This window comes from Eleginops maclovinus, chromosome 2 (assembly GCF_036324505.1).
Source record: "Eleginops maclovinus isolate JMC-PN-2008 ecotype Puerto Natales chromosome 2, JC_Emac_rtc_rv5, whole genome shotgun sequence".
Lineage (NCBI taxonomy): Eukaryota > Metazoa > Chordata > Actinopteri > Perciformes > Eleginopidae > Eleginops > Eleginops maclovinus.
This window is the reverse complement of record NC_086350.1, coordinates 6,292,578-6,312,317: the sequence shown is the minus strand read 5'-3', so window position 1 is coordinate 6,312,317 and position 19,740 is coordinate 6,292,578. Positions and strand designations below refer to the sequence as shown.

General features: G+C 38.5%; 1 protein-coding gene across 8 annotated transcripts; it reads right to left on the bottom strand.

Annotated features, from left to right (window-relative positions):
* Nucleotides 1-1,739: 1,739 nt before the first annotated feature.
* hmg20a (high mobility group 20A) lies at nucleotides 1,740-13,310 on the bottom strand. 8 transcript variants are annotated; one of them, XM_063875684.1, is made up of 9 exons: nucleotides 13,195-13,310; nucleotides 10,345-10,443; nucleotides 10,000-10,209; nucleotides 8,267-8,399; nucleotides 7,107-7,144; nucleotides 5,501-5,576; nucleotides 5,027-5,242; nucleotides 3,044-3,176; nucleotides 1,740-2,240 (listed from the first exon to the last, which is right to left on the bottom strand). In XM_063875684.1, exons 2-9 carry the CDS (start codon nucleotides 10,408-10,410, stop codon nucleotides 2,237-2,239), a joined length of 876 nt encoding a protein of 291 aa, XP_063731754.1. In that variant the 5' UTR covers nucleotides 10,411-10,443; nucleotides 13,195-13,310; the 3' UTR covers nucleotides 1,740-2,236. The 8 variants fall into 8 exon arrangements, with proteins under 8 accessions (XP_063731754.1, XP_063731771.1, XP_063731779.1 ...); XM_063875701.1 differs by having other exon boundaries at nucleotides 13,212-13,289; XM_063875709.1 differs by having other exon boundaries at nucleotides 13,222-13,243.
* Between the last annotated feature and the right edge of the window lie 6,430 nt (nucleotides 13,311-19,740).

The following is a 19,740-nucleotide window of genomic DNA, read 5'->3' as shown; positions in this document are numbered from 1 at the left end:
TATGTCCCACAGCACAGCTAACACTCAAGAGCTTTGAAATGTTATTGGATTTAGCATGTTTAGCCACATCAGCAGCATGGCTGTGGGTACGGTCCGCCATGCTGAATAATCTTAACATTAGAGGTAATGACATAACATATTGTAAAACTATTCTGATCCTCATGAGGGTGAATCAAAAGTACATCATTGATTCCCTGGCATTCAGAAAACTCTACCATGCAGTTGAGATTTTTTGTTTTTTAAGTAAATCAACTATTTCATGAAGAAGTGTACGGATATTCATAGTGCCCAGAGGATACACCTTCTCTTTCTCTTTTCCCAAGCAACTGGAACCAGTTGGAATACCGTAACCCCAACTAGATATGCGCTGCATTTTGTCAAAATGCTAACATCATCATTGTGAACATGTTGCTGTTAGCATTTAGCTCAAAGCATTACTCTGCATATTTGGACACAGGTCTGCTAGCATAGTTGACTTTTAGTCTTGTTATAGGCCACATTATTCACAAACTGTTTCAAAACTTCATACCGATTCCTCGTTTTACTTCGACAATTAAATGATATCACTGCCGAAACAAGCTGGCATTTGATTAGCATCGGGGTTGTAAAATGCCAATCTTTTATAACAATCGGTATATTGCCAAAGTCCTCTCCACACTGCATCACCTGGGACAGCGAATCCCTGAGGAAATGGACCTTTGCAACGTGCATGTAAAACAGAAACATATCCTCACATATAATCAGTATCATAGCAGTCAGCGATTGTGTATTATTAGCTAACGGTGTGCACAGCACTCTCCTGCGGGAACAGAACATCTGTTAGGGACATAAAGCTGTGACACACGCAGCCATTATGGACAGGAAGTCTCAGCTGGCAAAAAGGAAATGGGCATCCGTCAATGGAAACAGGAAAGGCTCATAATATAAAGTGAAATACAGTACTATGTAAGTAACTTCATACTTGGCATCTGAGCTTATTGCCGAGCTCCTGATCTGACAAATAACATTCATTTGAAATTTCCAAGTGAATCATGACATAAATCCGATTTAGTAAAAGCGATTTATGGCAATCATCTGCAGCCATTTTGTCCCTCATTTGAGGCAATGAGTGGGAAAATCCTGTGACGTGATACAGTGGGTCATTGTTTCCCAAAGCTGAGTACAGCCAAGTGCTGTGAATGTGCCACAGAGTGCAGGGTAATTTGTGTCTCTTTCTCCAGATTCTGGTAAATCACAGCAAAGCTGCTTAATGAACTTAACAAATCCAAATCAGTTTGACTCCAAATCTACTTTAATTGAATAATCTTTGGGGCTAAATAAGCACTATTACAAACGTGATACAGCAGATTAGCTTAATTGTTATATTTGATACAGTAGACTTCAAAACCAGGCAGTTTAAAATCAACAATTCTTCCTAATGTTACAAAGCACAAACTGGAAAAGGAGCATTAAGTCAATACACATATTGTATATACATTTCAAATACTAATACTTGGTCATTTTTAGACACGCCATCAAAGTGATCTTTTCAACATCTGAAAGTGGCTGTTCATAAACTACAGAAACTCTAAGAGGGACCATTTGTTTTCATACCTTGAGCTACGGAGAGACACTTTCTGCATAATATGAACTAAGAATCTAGGGCAACGTTCCATAGCGTATTTCAATTAGATTATATATTTCAGTCCAAGCATATGCCAGCATGTTATGGACCTATCCAAACAAACCGAGTGCTCCGGTGATGTAAATACGTTTATTGAAAACACAAACACTTTTACACACAGGAGAAAAAAATAAATGGCACATGTTTTTCTTTAACAGGGTATAAAAACAGAAAACATTTCTCGGATATGGTGAATACAAACTCACTGATACATTTTATCTTTGTTTACAACATGTCTGATAATGCTTTAGATATTGTCCGTGAAAGCATTTGCTATAAATGGACATAAAGACAAAACAGAAGCAATGAGTGACATAAAACTGATTCATGTCCTATCATTTGATTTACAAAACAAACTACAGCTATATTAATAAAGTGTGGACAGAGTTAAAAAATGTAAACCAATAATAAATACATATGAGTCCCTACATCACCTTCACTTACATTAACTTAGAGAAGTGAGAAAAGATGTTTGAAAATAAATTGGGAGGACAGATCGACAGGAAGATTCCCGGTCAGGGAGCAGCCTCTACTGTGACTCTCAATCCTTTGAATCACTGCGACACGGTCCAATTATCTGCGGCAAAAGCATGACAGCAAAAGACACACTCATTATTTATTCACAACTGAAACAAAAACAAAACTAACACTGCTGGAACAAGATACATGAATCTGCAGGTGAAACTGTTTGTCTACTGGACTAATTGATTTATGTCTGATTAAGAAAGGGATATTAAAGCTTCTTCTAAAAGGCAATACATTTAGTTGACTAGATCAATAACATGTGCTTGTTCATTAGATGAATCAATATTGTAAAAGTGACTCTTCCTGGTTTAAAGCTGCATTACAGTAAAGTAATGTAATTATCTAAAGCTAATACTGTTACATATTTGCCTTTACCTACTTAGCCAATATAACTGAGGATTATTTATTTGAGAAATGTCATTGTGTAAGTATTATTTGAAAGCACCAACAGTAAACCCTAAAATCGATATTGAGGTATTTGATTAGAAATATTTTGGATTTTCTGTTTATAGCCTTAATGAAAATTCATCAACTGCATCTCTAAAATCTCGTCAGAATCAGAATTTAAAAATACGATAATAATCCCAGGGAGGAATAGAGTTTTGTGATAGTTGTTCCATTTTAAAATGAATAAAATAAAGATAAATAAAATAAAATATGATGTATTAAATATACATAAGAAGTAAGAATGTGTTAAACAAAAGTTCAAATAAGATAAATAAACATAACAAACTAAATTTAAATCTCCAATTAGAGATAGATAAAATAAAATAACAAATATTAATAAGTCAAGTGCCAACATATTGACTCTGGAGTCTTATCTACTAAAGTAAGGAAATGAAAAGCGGCTCTCACCTGTCCAGACGGTTGACCACTTCCCTCACAGTGTTGATGAGGTTCTCGTGCTCCTGGGGGCTGCTGACTATGATGCTGTGCAGCTTCTTCATGTAGGAGTCAATGCTGTCCAGCGTGGGCGTCTCTCCACTCGCTGTAGGACAACAATGAAGGATATTAGTGCTCAAAAAGATATACTTTTACCTGTCTTTTAGCTGAAAGATCCTCATAGGACAAAAGAAAGGTTCTTTTTTTATTACCCACTAAGTTGTCTTAATAAATCATCTTACTAAGTTATATTTACGTCTAATTACTGCCGATAAGAGTCAATAAAAACCTGAATAAGCCTTTTTGTTCACAGCTATGGGCATTTTATATTTGGATATTTTGGGAAATGGCAGGAATAAATAAGACAATTATTGATTCAAACAACACCCTACACTGCTGGTCACTACAGGTACTGTGCTGCAACATCAAAGGATGTCTCAGTACTGTCTTACAATATTTAATACTCAGCATGTTCAATGACCGGCACATAAAGTGCTCAATTGTACTTAACCTTTGTAAAGTAAGTTAATATCTGGAAAAGGCTCAATAGCGTGATAACAAATATAATCAAAGGAAGCATGCCTTCACTCGGTACAAGCTTTGATGTTATCAATAATTCATTTATAGGCAGTTGAAATGAAAGTGCAACAGAGCTTCCCTGCGGCTAGATTTGAGTGTATGGAGCAATCATCTTTCATTGTCAAGATCTTGTGAAATAAATCCAGCGCCGTTTGCAGAATGTGTGTCTTCAAATAGGTGTGGAGGACGAATCGCAAGAGAAAAACCTGTGGGTGTGAGCGCAGCATGGGTTCTGTGTGTGCATAAAACAAGTAGGAACAAAGTAAGAGAGCACATTCCTCAAATGTAAATAAGGAACAGGTTCAAATTAAGAAAAGACCAAAGCCTGACTACGTGGCTGAGGTTTCTGAAAGAACAGCAAATACGATCCAGTGGAGACGTTCAAAGCACAGTAAACACACAGTGGGTGTAGGAACACTCCTTCATTATTATTCATGTTTCAACTAATTTAAAATCTGACTTTGTTGCCAATAGTTTACTACAGTATTCATGTCAAGGGAAGCTCTACTGGTATGGGATATTAAGACAAAAGTGGTTTATATTGTGCATTGATCAATATCAGCAAGCCCAAGAGCCAAATTGCTCACTTAAATAAAAGAAAATCTATTATATTTTACCACGCACAGCAGAAAGTTGATTAAAAAACCAAACATTTACTGTTGTCCAGGTTTCCCAAAACTAATGGACCAAGTTTACACTGTCGTAACAGATGAGACAAGAACTCTCTATCAGCAAATATCTGACAAACTCAGGAGGCTGCAGGAAAGCCCGCCTAAATGACTCCTCTAGGATAGTGCTGAGTCATTCATCATCTTTTTATTGAAACAAAAGAGAAAAAACACAAGATAATTATATCCCAAGACTTTCAGTTTGTTAAAACTAAGGTGAGGATGAAGGTGGAATAATCATTTCTCATGTTTCAAAAGGTGCTAGAAAAATCTCCCCGGATAGAACGATTAAAAACACACAAGTCGCTTGACCATTTTTTAACACACAATGCCTTTACGCACAAGGGCTGTTTTCACCATGTGTATCCTGTTCACATGACAAAATATGTTTTCAAACTATTGATTTTATCTTGAATATTTTTGCATAAAACGTGAAAAATATGCATCGAAAAATTATCACATTTTTTCCGATTTTCCTGTTTTTTTCATCAACCAATCATGTTGTTCAAAATTGGTTTAATTGCATTGATATTAATTTAAATTATACAACACAACATGCAATAAATGGAGACATGATTATACATTTATATATTTACAGGCACATTTCCCCCGTTGTTTACTTGTCAAACCCCCTGTGAAAAGGCCTTGAGACTTGTTTTATGGGATTTTTGAAACTAGGGTAAGTGAAGAAAGTAGCATTGCTCCTCACCTGGCAGAGGCACGGAAGAGAAGCTGGAGGTCAGCGCCTGCCGCAGGGTCTCCAAGTGCTGGTGGAGGAGCCCGTTGCGTCCCCTCTCCTGCATCACGTCGCCTTCCAGCCTCTCGACGGCGCCGCGCATGCTCTCCACGTGCTTCTGCAGCGCCGCGTTGCGCTCCTCGTACTCCATGTTGGTCTTACGCAGCTGCCGCATCTCCGCTTCACGCGCTGTTGTGGAGTAAACAAACAGAGAGAGAGGGGAACACAGCAGTAGGGGCCAGCATTAATGTTTAATGTGCTTGAGAGAGGTGCGTTCTTTTAAAAGTTTCGGGCATCGCTGAGTTTGTGGAAGTATTCTGGGATGCACGAGCACTTTGAACGTTCTTCTGAAACATGGATAAGTTTAGAAACACTTAGACAAATGGATGTTTGAAAAAAAGTCACAGTGAAGCAACAAAAAGAGCTGGCTGTGTTTAAGCTCTTTACCTTTGCTGTGGTTGAGGAACTCCTCAGTGAAGATGGGGATGTCGAACACAGTTCTGTCCTTCCCTTCCCCATCCTTCTGTTGATAGCGAGAGGGAAAAGATGAGCTGAACACACTCGGCCGTACACACTGACAGTGAGAGCGGGTCATTTATCTATGTGCTTGGTAGGTGGGTGGTTGGGTGGGTGGGTAATTGATTTTATACCTTACCACAGGGGAAATACAGTGATACAATTTAAGAAATGAGGAAGGCAAAGTAATTTCATCATGCTTGGATATCAAAGGCCCTGAAATGGTTTATGTGTTTCACAAAGACACAGCGCAGGTTTACTCCTTCCTCTGAAAGAATGCATCATCCTTTCTCATTTCACAACATAATGAAATTTATGCTGAAGCCTGTGTCCTTTGAAAACTAGTGTTGGGGGGGGGGGGGGGTATCCACACAGGAATGCTGATTCCAATAAAGTCACCTTGACCATAACCCTCAGCAGAATGCTATATAAACCTTAATTATATGCAGAAACTTAATAAAAAGGAATTACACACTGAGCAAAAGCCAAGTGTTTGGATTAGGAACACAAACACAGCCCCAAAGAGGATTAACGCAGCTTTAGTGACGCAACAATAAGCATTTAATGGGTTGAGCAGGAGGAGGGCTAACAAAACAGATTTAGGTTCCTGGGTGAGAAAATAGCTTAAAAAAAAACATGGAAACACAAACTCACAACAAATACTAATAGTGCTTTGTGGACACCCAGGAACCTAAATCTGTACATGACCTGCTAGCAGCTCTTCTCTCCTGTTGCGTATACAGTACATTTCATGTGTCTCACATGCATCAACCTGTATGCACTGCAACCCATATGTGTTGATATACAACTTCACTGCATCACAACGAGAGGTGTTAATCTGTGGAACAACTGTAATGATGAGCGGAAACACTGCCAAACTTTATTGAAACTAAAATAAATATTCAAAAAACCAAACTTGAAATGGTTACGAGCAGGACCGATGATCTCAGGATTATTGTTTGTCTTTGATTTACCTGTAAAGATGATGTGACTGCTGTTATTATTAGGATCATGATTCTAATTATTATTATTCTTTTTATTTGTACAAAGAGATGAATTGAACTCGGTATTTTTCAGAGGGGGTAGGACTAGAAAAGCTTCTATTTCAAATGTAAAAAAAGAAATCTTTGTTTACATGTTCAATAAATACAAAAGAATACTGTAACCTCCTCTGCACTTTATTTACTCTTTGCACGTTTTGGATGGATGCAAACTGCGTGCTGTGATACTATGTGCAATGACAACAAAGTCGAATTAAATCTAATACAATGTGCGTAATCTTTGCTATTCATTTTCATTAAAGAGCACTATGCTCATTCTCCGGTTCACACTTGTATTTTGTTCCTCATGTTAGCTTAAATTGTATTCAAACCATGTGAATTAGACAGATTTTTTTATTTCCTTTTCTGCACAGGAATTGTTGAGCAATAAAAAGTATGTTTTGATAGTTAGAAAACGATTTCTCAACTTAAATCGATATGATATTACCTTCCTCTTACAGATAGTGACTGTGATTGGGCGGGAGAGAGTTACTGACCTCGTGAAGAGCTTCATTGGCTACCTGGTGCCCCGCATCTGGAGAGGAAGGAAAGAATAAAACGAAGAGGACAGAAGATGATTCACGATTCCCCTGACGCAGCGAGCTTTTACTACTTTGTGAACAGATGAATGAACGAAAGCAATAAAATCCCACCTCCGCACCGTCCATTGTGAATCAACTGAAATAGAGCAGATAATCCCATGCCTGAGCTCTTTATGTCCTCAACATTTTTGAAACTGAGATTTGTCCGCAATAAAAAAGTAGAGGATAATGAAGACCATGTGTTGTGCGAGAACAGTAACAGCTCCTGGGCCTCAAGTTTGACTATAACTCAAAAAGTGAACTGCCATGAACTCTAAAAGTACCTACTTTCTTTGCCACATTTCCATTGAGTGAGGAAAGCAGATAATGAGTGTTGACTTTCAACACTAAAAAAGGCATTTATTCATATTATATTTTAAACCCTGCAACAATTTTCCTTCTTCACCTTGTTTTTAATAAACACTGACATCCTATATCAAATTTAAGCAGCAACAAAAGCAATTAAACAAACTAACATCCTTACCAGATCGTGTAGTGGTTTGTTGCCTTGCTCATTGGCATCTTTAAACCACATGTTTAAGAACATCAGTTACATACATGTATTTATTTGTTGATGAACACTTATTTTAAAAGGAAAACAGACACACAACTACATAATCCTTGCTAATATGACATTCATGACACATTTATGTCAACTTTAGTCGAGTTATCCACCAAATATAATACCTATTCATCCGATTTCCACCAGATATATTATAAGTGTTTTAACCGCTAACTACTTTTCACGGCAGTTTCAAAATGGAAGTGGACTTACTGCCAGACTAGATGGTTGTTGGAGCCAAAATTCTTATTTAGTCTTTAGTTTTTAGTTGTATTATTATAATTATGTGTTTAGACTGCACACATTGTATTTGGTTATCACCACTTTGGTCCACCTGTTCTGAAGTATGCAGGGCTTTTTGATATCCTCATTGGAGCAGGTCCTGCTTTAGTATTAATATATATACTATACTACTATTTCCTTTATTCCTCTTAGGGACAATTTTATTGGAAGTGAAGTCGCTACACTGGACGATTCTACCTGGCCCCCTGCTGCTTTTCTAACCAGACCTCACCTCCCCTGTGTCTCTTGCCTTTCTGCTTCTCCTGAACCTTCCTGGTGAAATGTTTGTAGGCCTCCGTCTTTTGGTACTTCTCCAGCTCCCGCATGTAGCGCTCCTTATCTCGTTCCGCCTCGTCCAAGTATCGCTGCAGGGAGAAGAAAGAAAGGTGAGAAGAGTTGGAAGGACTCAGCCATAAAAAAGGATGTGTGGAGTTTTTATTCCTATCGGGATTAGTTTCTTTCAAAAGGCAAAACACGTTCATTTCCAATATTAATAACCTACACTCACCCGAGGCTTAAAACAGATTAAAGCATCTCGTATTATCATTAGTTTGGGAAATAGAAGAATCACTTATAAATCCATCTTTGTGCAAAGACCAGGTCCCAGGAACGTGGATCTGACTGAGCTCTGAACTCGTGGTTTAACAGTTAGATACACATCAGCAGGAAAGCTCTCTTTGGATTTCTAAACATTTCTCAAAATCTTCTCCTTGAAAGAAAGCCAAGAAAAGCAGCGACCTGAGAATGCTCTAGCTGTTTCACTGGCATTTTGATAAAAGAACATGTGGAAATGTATTATTATTCTGTTGATCCATGACCTGCCATTTTTTTTAAGGGCCATCCAAGTTCTCCGTGGTTTAAGCTCAATATCATCTGTAATATCTTTGGAAGTGGAATATCAAATAGTAATGAAAAATCCGCCTGAACTTGACTGTTATAATAGTTTCTCTCAGTGCAAGTAAGCATCCTTATGTGTTCTCTTTCTGATATTCTTACATCCCGGTTTAGGGCGTATCTAGGACAACAAGATGCCATCAAGTATGGCAAAACAATCTGTACAAGGATGTCAAAGCAGCAAACACAGCCATGTATAGGTCAGCGTTCTGTCAGCTCTGAAGCAGGGACACCGTGGACTCAACAGGCTTTTGTTCCGACACGCTTTTTGTGCACAGGGAAATAAAAAGTAGCTGAAAGTCTCGGCTGGTTTGAGAGTGCTAAATGTGGCTTCAGATTAAGTGCTGGCAGGTTGCAGCTGAACATTTCTGTCCGGTGCTTTGGGGCACCGTGGGAACAATTACTAAAAGCCCAAAGTAATGACAATTAAAAATCCATCACTTTGTTAATCAAAAACTGAACAGATTTTGCTGCTGGCTGTCCTGAATCTGGTCTGTTTATCCCCTTATCACTGCTTTCTCAAAACCTATATCGTCTTAGTTAGTCCGCTCTGTTGCATTCATGTTTACAGAATACATACTGATAAAGACCTTGACGTTTCCATGGATGGATCTAGACAGATTAATGCAAAAAAAGAAAGTGCAAAAACTGAGTATGAGAGAGAGAGGTCTCGCCCCTTAGCCTATAACGTACAATGTGTTGGAGCGCTAGCCAATGGGAGAATGAGGGTGACATAGTGAGGTCATTATGTTACATAGGTAAACAAAGGAGTTCAATGGAGGCATTTCAGGCAGGGCGGGGAGTGTGTGGAAGAGAAAATCCCTCTTGATAGAATTTGGGGATTTTTGCCTTTGCAGACCGTTAACATGCACTAAAACACACTACAGGAAAGGGAGAGCTCTAATCGTTTCAATCATAATGTTAAAAATGATCATTCCCTCTAATATTGTGGATTATATCGCAATTGGAAAATCAGTCAAAAATAGTTGTAGTGTTATTTATCTATTCCACACATGATTCCTCACAGTGGTTCTCTCAGTGTGCACGCCTGTCTGGATCTTCCTCACTGACCTGCTTCTCCTCGGGGGGCAGCTTGCTCCACTCGTTGCCCAGCATCCTGGTGATCTCTGGAAAGGGCACGTCCGGGCGCTCGGCCCGTAGCTGCTCCCGCCTGTCGTTCATGAAGCGGACGTAGCCCGTGAGGGGGGCCTTGGGTGCGTTGCTGTCCTTCATCGGCTTCTTCCTCTTCCTCCCCTTGGTCCAGTTGCCACGTCGGGGCTTCTGCAGAGACGACAGAAACAGAGATGTGTTCAGGCTTCAGGTAGCAGTCCTGTGTGATGTATACTGGCAGGACATTCATTGGGAGTTTGAATCGGAAAAAATGTGTCCTTTGTTATCAGCGCGTCCAGCTCTTACCTCATCTCCATTTCTCTGGCCGTTGTTGTCTGCGTTGGCTGCAGGAGAGGCGGTCTGCTCCTCCATGACTACGATGACTACAATGACTACGGTGAAGATCTGGGGGAAAAACAGAGGGAGATGTTTATTATTGACCACCTCGTAGTATTTGTGCTCAAACTAAATATCTCCTGTATAATCTTTTCCAAATAGGCTCAGTGACACAATTGATTTTCCATGTTTCTTTCCTGCAGTGGATGCTGTTGGATTGGTTCAAACTAAGTGGATCTGGAAATTACATGTTGAATGAAATGAACTAACAGCATTAATGTTAGTTATTCAGGAAATTAAGGGAAAGTCATTTATTTGTGGTAAGCTTTCGGGAAGGTATTAAGTATTTTCAATTCAAAGACAAAAGTCCAAATGGAATCACCAGTCATGAGTCATCGGCTCCTGATGGGTTTCAAGTCTTATTTTTCTTTGTCATTTCTGGTTAGAGCTACAAACATTCCTGCCATAGATAATCTTGATCCATTAGGTAAGGTAAGGCTTGTGATCTGGGAGAGCCAGATGAAAATAAGGGACACTCTTTGTGTCCCGATGAATGTGAATGAAGCATTTTGAGTTGATGTTTGAGTGAGTCGATACGGATGCTGCCTTGTCAGGAAATACAGTACTGTACGCTATCGCTTTTTCTGCAAACTCCTGCCAATCTTTGCTCCAAATGTCCTCTTGGCCAGTCACATTTCCTCTAATAGAAATGTCTTGCTGCTGTCAATCATCATTGAGCAATCTAATAAAAATAAAAAATAAACCCCACTCTTCAGATGCTATTTTAGCCTTTTTTCAACAGGAGGAAGAAACTGTTGAACTATCACTTAATTATAAGAGAACAGCTACATGCTAAAAAATCTCTCTGGGAAAGAAAATCTGTTCTCTAGCTTTCAAGAGAGTGGTGTTGTGGACCAAACATCATAAAAAAAGTGGTTTTACTAGAGTTATACCCAAGCTTCAAACATTAACTACTTTTAGGAAAATAATAGGTCAGTTATGTAACCCAAAAAAATAACAACTCTAAATTAATTCAGGAAGCACCTAATTAAAAATATACTGAGTCAGGGTACTTCAGGGTGAACAGCCCAGGTTGTGTTTTAACCTTTTGCCCCTCTTCTAAATAACAACGTGGGAAGCAAGCCTCTGTACCCTGGATGTGGTTTTGCCCCCTGTCACTAAGTACTGTGGGAAAAGTCACAGAGGAATTAGCTGGTCTACCACAAAAAGCACTTTTGGGAAGAATATGGGGGGGGGGGAATTCCCCCAACAGCATCAGTAAGGCCGGGTTTCTTTCTCATTCACTGTGCGATGCCTGAAGTCAGCGTTTAGTGACACATAAAAGCATTCATTACAAAAGGTGTGTCATCTATTAAAGAAACGGTACCTGCAGGTAGGGCTTTAACATGCTGATGGTTAGCTATGAACAAACACTCTGCAGCTACTTGCAAAATCATTTATATTCCCAGTGTTCTGCTTCCCAAACCTCACAAATAAAAGCTATGCCATAGTACCCTCTGCTGGGGGAACGCACACAATACATGATACCATGATAAATGGTATAGAGTTTAATAACTTGGACAGAATAACTGTATATGTCGCAACACTAAGTGCTTCACTGTTTGTTAAGTGAAACTGCGGGTATCTTTTTAGACTCCTCCAGCATCGCTTTTATATTTAAATGGTGATATATATATATATATGACTGTTTGCAAGCCATTGAAAATCCCTATTCCAAGCCATGCATCCTAGAATAGGTTGCAAGAAATATAAAGCAACATAGACTTAAAAGCAGTGATTTCCTATATGTTGCATCCGAAAGAAGAAGCTAAATGAAAGTAAATAGCACAGTTTGATGTTATGTTAGCATTGAGCGTTGTCTGTTGGTTGTAATAACGTTACTGTGAGGCACTTAATGCAGTCAGCAGGGTTAAAAGCGTCGGTTATGGTTCTGGTTCAACAATATATAGTCTCAGTCGTTAGTGAGTGGTCAGAATTTAACGTAACGAAGCAACGTATGTTATTGTTAATTGGCAAATGTCGATACATTTCTCACAATGTGTTTGACCAGTTGGCAGAGAGGGATTTTTATTAGCTAGCTTCGGTTATACTAACGAGCTAATGTCAGTTTTAACAGCTGCGGTGCATAAAATGCGCTTTTCAGCATGTAAAACGGTCATTGACTGGCTTATATTAACCAACGGGGATATTTAAAAGCAAAGACATATTAAAGATATCATCAGAAACCATCGTCTAACACTAGGATATTGGACTGATGTTCCTAACTAGCGTTAGCACTCAGTTAGCAAGCAGTCAGCTAGCATACGGGCACATCATTTTCTGCTTTAGGTTACCCGTCAGGATGCAATTTAATACTACGTAGACTGAACTATTTAATGTACATTTATCAAAACCATCGAATGAAAACTAACCTTAGATAAGGTAATCCGTAGATGTACCTGTGCAAATGATTTTGTTAATCAAAACAATACAGCAGCAGTCTCCACATAGAATCAAACCACATAGACAGGCATGTAGCTAAGGTTATATTTAGCACTGCAACATATATCTGCCAGTATTTCCCTGATAATGTATCGTATTTGTGTTCGTGCTTCGTTAGAAATTAGAAAAAGAGAATAAATCACAGAAAAATCTAAAATACATTGTAAACATATACTGTATTATGCTGACTATAACGGGATATATTTCGGTTTAACCACTACATGAATCAGACCAGAAAAAAGAATGTTATACAAACTAATTCAACATGATGTGCTTTAAGACATCAATGGGAATTAACCATACACAAATGAAACCTACACAAAGAAAGGAAATACATTTAATTACTGCAAACCGCTCTGGATACTCTAGTTCTATGGCCCCTCGTTGGTCACCATTTTCTTCGTGTACAGAGACCAATGTCTCTAAAGGTGTTGCCGCCCCCTACTGTTGTTTGTGCTAATTACCTTTCTCAAATCCATTTCCATAGTGAATTCCCTTAGGAAATGTCAAGTTGTACTTACAAAATATGAAACATTAAGGCTAAGACATGAAAAAAGACTAAACATTAGGGCTGGAAAGAAGTATCAAATGGATGAAATGAGGACATTTTTCATCTGAATTTGACTTTGACTGAGATTACTTAGACATAATGATGCTGGAAGCAGAGCTGGCAAGCCTTTTAATGTACAGTATAGGACATTAATTGAGGCCTATGTTGAAGGTGCATTTTAAATACCTCCATCTGCCTAGTGTTTGAGCTCTGCCAGGGCCACTAAGACACACAACTCACTTATTTGTACAACATTTACAGTGCTGGAAACCCTGGGGTAAATTAATTTCTGCAAACAAGCATATCCCTGTAGGACATTGAAAACCCTTCATGCATTTATAAATGATTTTAAGTCACACTGACTTGATATCCCTATAAGCTTGGACTCATCTTTTTGGGCTAATTGGCCTGTCCAAACAGGAAATTCTGTAACACATTATTTTCCTCTTAAGGACGTAATACACAGGAAAAGTAATGAAGCTCCCAACCCAGAAATCCTACCCTAACTTGAAAGATATAAAATGAACAAGGGCGCGAGAAGACTAACACTATAATTCCAAATTAACAGATTGCAAATCAACACCCAGGCGAGAGTTACCTAACTGCAGCTGCAGTCTAATTGAAACTTTGATTGCAATCTCATTGCAATTACCCAAAGTTAATCCAACCCAATTCTCAGGCTCATTACACATAGGTTGGGTACATCCACAGTTCACAAAGTTAAGTCTCCTTAACATTTAGTTTTTTTTCATCTCTTGTAGAGATATCAATTGCTGGGGATGTAAGAAATGTTTTCCCAGAGATTCTCCCAGAGAAATAACAAACCTCTGAACCATAATTTACTGTAATTAGGCCGTTTAACATTCAATTGATTCTGTTTCCCCCTGAGTAGTTTATAGTTGGAAAAACTCTTATTCCACATTTTCTGATTGTGTCCCATGCGTTATATACTCTAAAATCTTGTGTGAGTGTTGGATGGTTTTTTATTGCCTCACAATTCCCTCGCATGTCCTATATTATGGAGCATTTTTATCGCGTTTTATCCATAATGAAGTCTGACATATATCTACTGTTAAAGTCGCAGCCTTTAGTCAATTGTCTTGTGGATGCATAGCATTCAGAGGCTGCTGTCAGTGGAAAAACTGATGTCTCGGGCTTTTCAATAATGTAAATTTCCCTGCAACTCTGATGAACATCAGTGCAAAAGAGCAAGTCTACAAAGCCCACGCCAAAACATGACATTTGGCATTGATTTCTGAAGATGGCTGAGAAGATTGTGTTATAAAATAAATTAAAGCTCTGAAATTTTTAAATAAAATCTCACCACAATGCATCCAGCGAGGACTAAAAGCTGATGGAAGCTATGTGAGGCTTATTTCCGGTTCGGGGATTAACCCACAATAACAACAACAGGTAGGCAAATTAGATATGATCATTTTTAGTTGAGGTGAACTGAGGAAAACTCATCTGCCAATAACATGGTAATCTGTACCAGCAGATATCTCATATTCTAGCTTTCCGAGAGTCATAAATTAACAAGTAGCATTGCCTGTGGATTCATGTTTGTCACTAATTGGCTGACTTGGAACACAGAAATGATGAAGGCCAACTGTTCAGCTCCCAGCCGCAGCATGTCTGGCTTCGATTTTGACGTTGTTGTTTTGGTTTTTTTTGCCATTCAGCATCAGTGGTCACTGCATAGTATCAGAGTGCACGGAGGCTGTGAAACGGCGAGCCAGGTTCAATCAGCTCTGAACTGGAGACTCTTCAGATCCCAGCAGGCATCCAGCTGTCGCCTGCACTGTTATCCACCTGTCATGTCACGTCCAATCATCCGCTCACAGCCAGAGAAGTTTAGTGCAAGGGAAAGGGTTTGCTGCCACTGGCCCTCTGCGGGTCGGCCATATGTCCTTGCCAGTCGGCCTGTGTGGCCTGGAAAGTGACAACGTTGTGACATACACACACACACACACACACACACACACACACACACACACACACACACACACACACACACACACACACACACACACACACACACACACACACACACACACACACACACACACACACACACAGCATGCATCAAGCCCTCCTTCTGCCTCAGGACATACAGGACGATAATGTCACGTGACATGTCAGGAAGGTGAGAATAGATGATCATGGCAGTATTATTGGATCATCCGTGTAAAAAATGATGCTGGTAAGTAAATAAGTAGGATGTGAAGTGAGTGTATAGCTCTGTTAATTAGTATTGTTTTAAAGCCTAAATTCTGCTATTAATGGAAACAGTGTCTAAAGTCACCAAAAACATATTTATTTATGTTCAGTTTTGTTGTTTTATATCACTTTATGATATTCTCTCGTTTCTATGTCTCATTGTTTTCTGACTTTCTGTCTGATTGGATGGATGGACTTTTCTTTATTTCAAACCATGTAACTGATGAGCTAAATAAACAAACAAAAACAGAACAAATAGAATCAACTCCACACATACAGCGAACTACATTTGAATAAACACTATAAACAATACCAAAGGTGTAAGGCTGATTACTGGGAATTTGTTAGTGATTTGATTTGGACTCGGTTTGGTTTCTGATTGCTTCTCTTCACTTCTGCTCCCTTGACTTTTGTTTCTCTCTTTATTATGGATCAGCTTTAAAAGCTGAGAGATTTAAAAAGACACACCATTGAGAGTGTTTCATGAAGATGAATACAAAATAAATTGTGTATCTCTTCCCCCCTCACAAGAGACTAAATGGAAAGTAGAACAGGAGAGGATAAGATTCTCTGTTGTGAAGTAGAAAATCAAAAGCAGTGTGAGGGTGTGATCAGATATGCAGCCCCAGAAAAATTAAAGAGACCACTCCAAATGTTTCTTAAATCTTTATCTCCACATGTATGACAGCCATTCCAGTGTCTGTTGAATTCCAACATAGAGAACAATTGTCAGGAGTTTATAGAATATGAAAAATAAATAAAAATCATTTAACTCAAAGACGTACAAAAAATAAAACCAGAGAAACTGACAACGCTGCAGTGGTCTCTTCATGTTTTCCACGGCTGTATATATTTGTTGTACATAACATTCTGATTTTTACCTTGTGTAATCATGGTGCCGCCTGCCTGCATAAACACTGGTGGTACATTCATTTGAACACTGACACAAACATTGCATGCAATAAAGGTCATACGAGCACCACAGCGAGCTATAGAGCAGATAATTGGCCTGGCTTTTTTTTTTAGCTGCATTCATTTGGATATTAATGAGAATAAATCTACTGCAGCCCCTTCATGCTTTAAGATAGGTAGTTAATATGTATACCATCTGTGTTGTTTAAAAACAAGGATGCCAACATATGCTAAGTAATGCATTTGTTAGCTTAGTTAATGACCTCATCAGCATAACTGGTTATGGTTCAGTCTATGACGGTGAATATGGCAGCATATTAGTTCCTCTTGATTCTTTTGCACGAACACAAAGCACAGCTGTGGGCTTTGTTAATTCCACAGAGAACAAGAGCTCAAAGGGCCTAAGGACTTTTGTAACATATTGTTGCTATGCAACTGTCTAATTAATCATAGCTAACCTGAAGAATCAAAGGGGAATGACTTTGAGATATAATGGGATGGAGATGAATGAGTGGGAGTATTTCATGCTAGAAGAACACTGTGGAGACATTTTCATCTTTTCCAAAAACCTGTTGCTGGAGCAGGGATGGGCTGCCATGTGGGCTGAATATGAGGTGTTTTTAAAGGGGCCCTATCATGCTCTTTTCCAGGTTCAAATGTTCATTTTTTACTGTGAAATGTCTACACACGTTAATGAGAAACACTGTCTGGAAGGAACTTTGGGATTAAAGCCTTTGCAGCAATTACACGCACAAAAACATTCACTGAAAGAAATAAACATTGGCTTCAATTAAATGTATTATGTCAACTGGTTCCACATAACTCTATTAGCTTAGTTGAAAGGAATAGTATTACGTTGAACCTGATATTTTTGTATTCAAACCTAATATTATTTCCTTTAACTAACCAAATACAATGTTGTGTACTTTGTTGACATAATAATACATTTATTTAAGTCAATATAACACATTTTTTCCAGTGTACTGTATATAACACAATACAGGAATGAAAGAACCCAAAAAAGCTGATTTCAGTGACCACCGCCACATGGCTGGAACTTTTCAGTGAAACTACCTGGAAAAGGCATAGATACTTAGAAAAAAAGGGATCATAATGTATGTAATCATGACCACAATGGGTGAACCTGGAATATCTCAAAGCTGTCATTATCACAACCATTGTCATCATCTCCCGATCCATTTTCATCAGAGCAGTTTTATTCCTCTTTCTGCTCACAAAGTCTGGCTTTCATGACGAAATGGCAGAAAAAGCTCACTATCACATAGTGGATAGAGGAGATTAACATCTTAAAATAAAGGAACTATCTTTATGACTTTATGTTTGGATTTCATACGCTACGTAATTGACATTCATAACCTACAGTACTGATTTCCTGGAGTTTTATCTACCATGACAATTTCAGAGTCTTGTGGATGTCACCTTAAACACAATGTGTACATTGCTAGTTTTGTACACACCACATAAATGAGATGCATGTTAATTAGTATGTTTCAGGGTTGTTAGTAGGCAGAGTCAGGTTAGCTTTTCTTCATCGTGTTTCTACACTTACCTGCTGTTATTTGACCTTTAATGTTATGAAGGTGTTACTGATTGAAATGTGAGTTTAATGCGATTCACTGCCCTGTATTACACTCTTTTACATTTTGCAGCTTTATTAGCATCTTATTCTCTTTGTGTTTTATACACAGTGAACAATACTTCATACATTTTGTATCTGCATCTTAGATAAGCAAAGACGCCTTACTAATCACTGCTGGAATAACATTTCCATATAAAGCAGGTGCATAAGTTCAACAGAGATGCGGCGAAAGGAGTAGGTACACTTATACAACAGCTCGGAGAAACAAAATGATTCAAAGAATTCAGAGGCAATGCCAAGAATAAACAACATGTAATTGGTATTTTGTCAAAATGTAAAATGTAGGTCTTAAATAAAAGGAGACAACCAAGGGAAAAATAAATACATCTGAGGACGATTTCTTCACACTATAAAGCCTTTTGGCAGCACATACTTTCACAGAAACACCCAATAGAGGCAGATTAAATAAAACAGATGAGACCTTTTATGCGAAGCAACCCAGATTTCCAATGATGGCTCGAAAGCGACTAGACTGCCCTTTGTAAATGGCTAAAGAGGGGAGAGAAGATGACAATGGATAATAACTTGATGTATGACGCTTCGGCAATGAGCTTTAAATGTCTTATCTAAATTCATACTCAATGACAGCTTTCATGCCCAACCATGTCACGTTTATCATTTTCCCCGCACCGCCTGGCAGATAATGGAGAAAAGAGAATCAATAAGTAAGAAAATCTTCATGAATGAACCACGGCATGATAGCAACGAGCGCTGATGGATGCAGTCTATTCTCAAGCATACTGTATTGACTTTGTGGATGATGGTTATGAGGCTGATTCACAGGGTTTATGCAGCACTGGATACCACACTTTGGATTGGGTTGTGACTACCGCACAAAGGGAAACAATACTCTGTACTTATGCATATATTAGATCTTTTAAAGCAGACCATGAATCTTAAGCCAACATAAAGAAAGGCTGCTATGAGCGTCACTCTTTCCCTTTTCATCAATTGTGTACATTTATTTACACTATGCTGGACTAATATACATCCCAAAGTTTGTTGTGATATAAATCGATTTCACACAATTTTAGAAAAGAAAACAACTACAAAGATTGGAGAAAGCATACTGGATATTGTGCTTCAGTCAAGCATATTAACATGTCATGTTTCAAAAGTAGCATGGTCTGTTCGACCACACATGAAGACAAGTAACTTTCTCTAATGGAAATAAACCCTTCATTTTTTAAGTCCGCCAGTCATGCCAAACCTACTGTGGAGCAAACAGTCGACAGCAAAACCGATCCTAGCAAGATAAAGTAGTGCTTACATTTCTTATAGATATTTATCAGGACATGTATTTTGTTAACAATTGTAAGTAGAGTTGATACCGTTGAATTCCAAGATGCTGGAGAAATATAACATTGTCATATTTTCCACCAGATTTGATGCAACAACCGCAGCAGGTAAGAAGGATTTAATCCACGGTTTGAGGTACAAGAATGAATGACTTATTATTGCCAATAAAGAACATGACTCGCTGAGTGTAACTGCCACCTGTTGTTGTCTGTGTTATTGTTGT

What these genes read in the sequence shown, in the direction of transcription:
- hmg20a (XM_063875684.1), bottom strand. Translation starts at nt 10,410, where the DNA reads ATGGAGGAGCAGACCGCCTCTCCTGCAGCCAACGCAGACAACAACGGC. An exon ending in GCCAGAGAAATGGAGATGAG is followed by an intron (nt 10,210 to 10,344) that starts GTAAGAGCTGGA and finishes TCGTCTCTGCAG; the next exon opens with AAGCCCCGACGTGGCAACTG. An exon ending in AGGCAAGAGACACAGGGGAG is followed by an intron (nt 7,145 to 8,266) that starts GTGAGGTCTGGT and finishes CTTCCTCTCCAG; the next exon opens with ATGCGGGGCACCAGGTAGCC.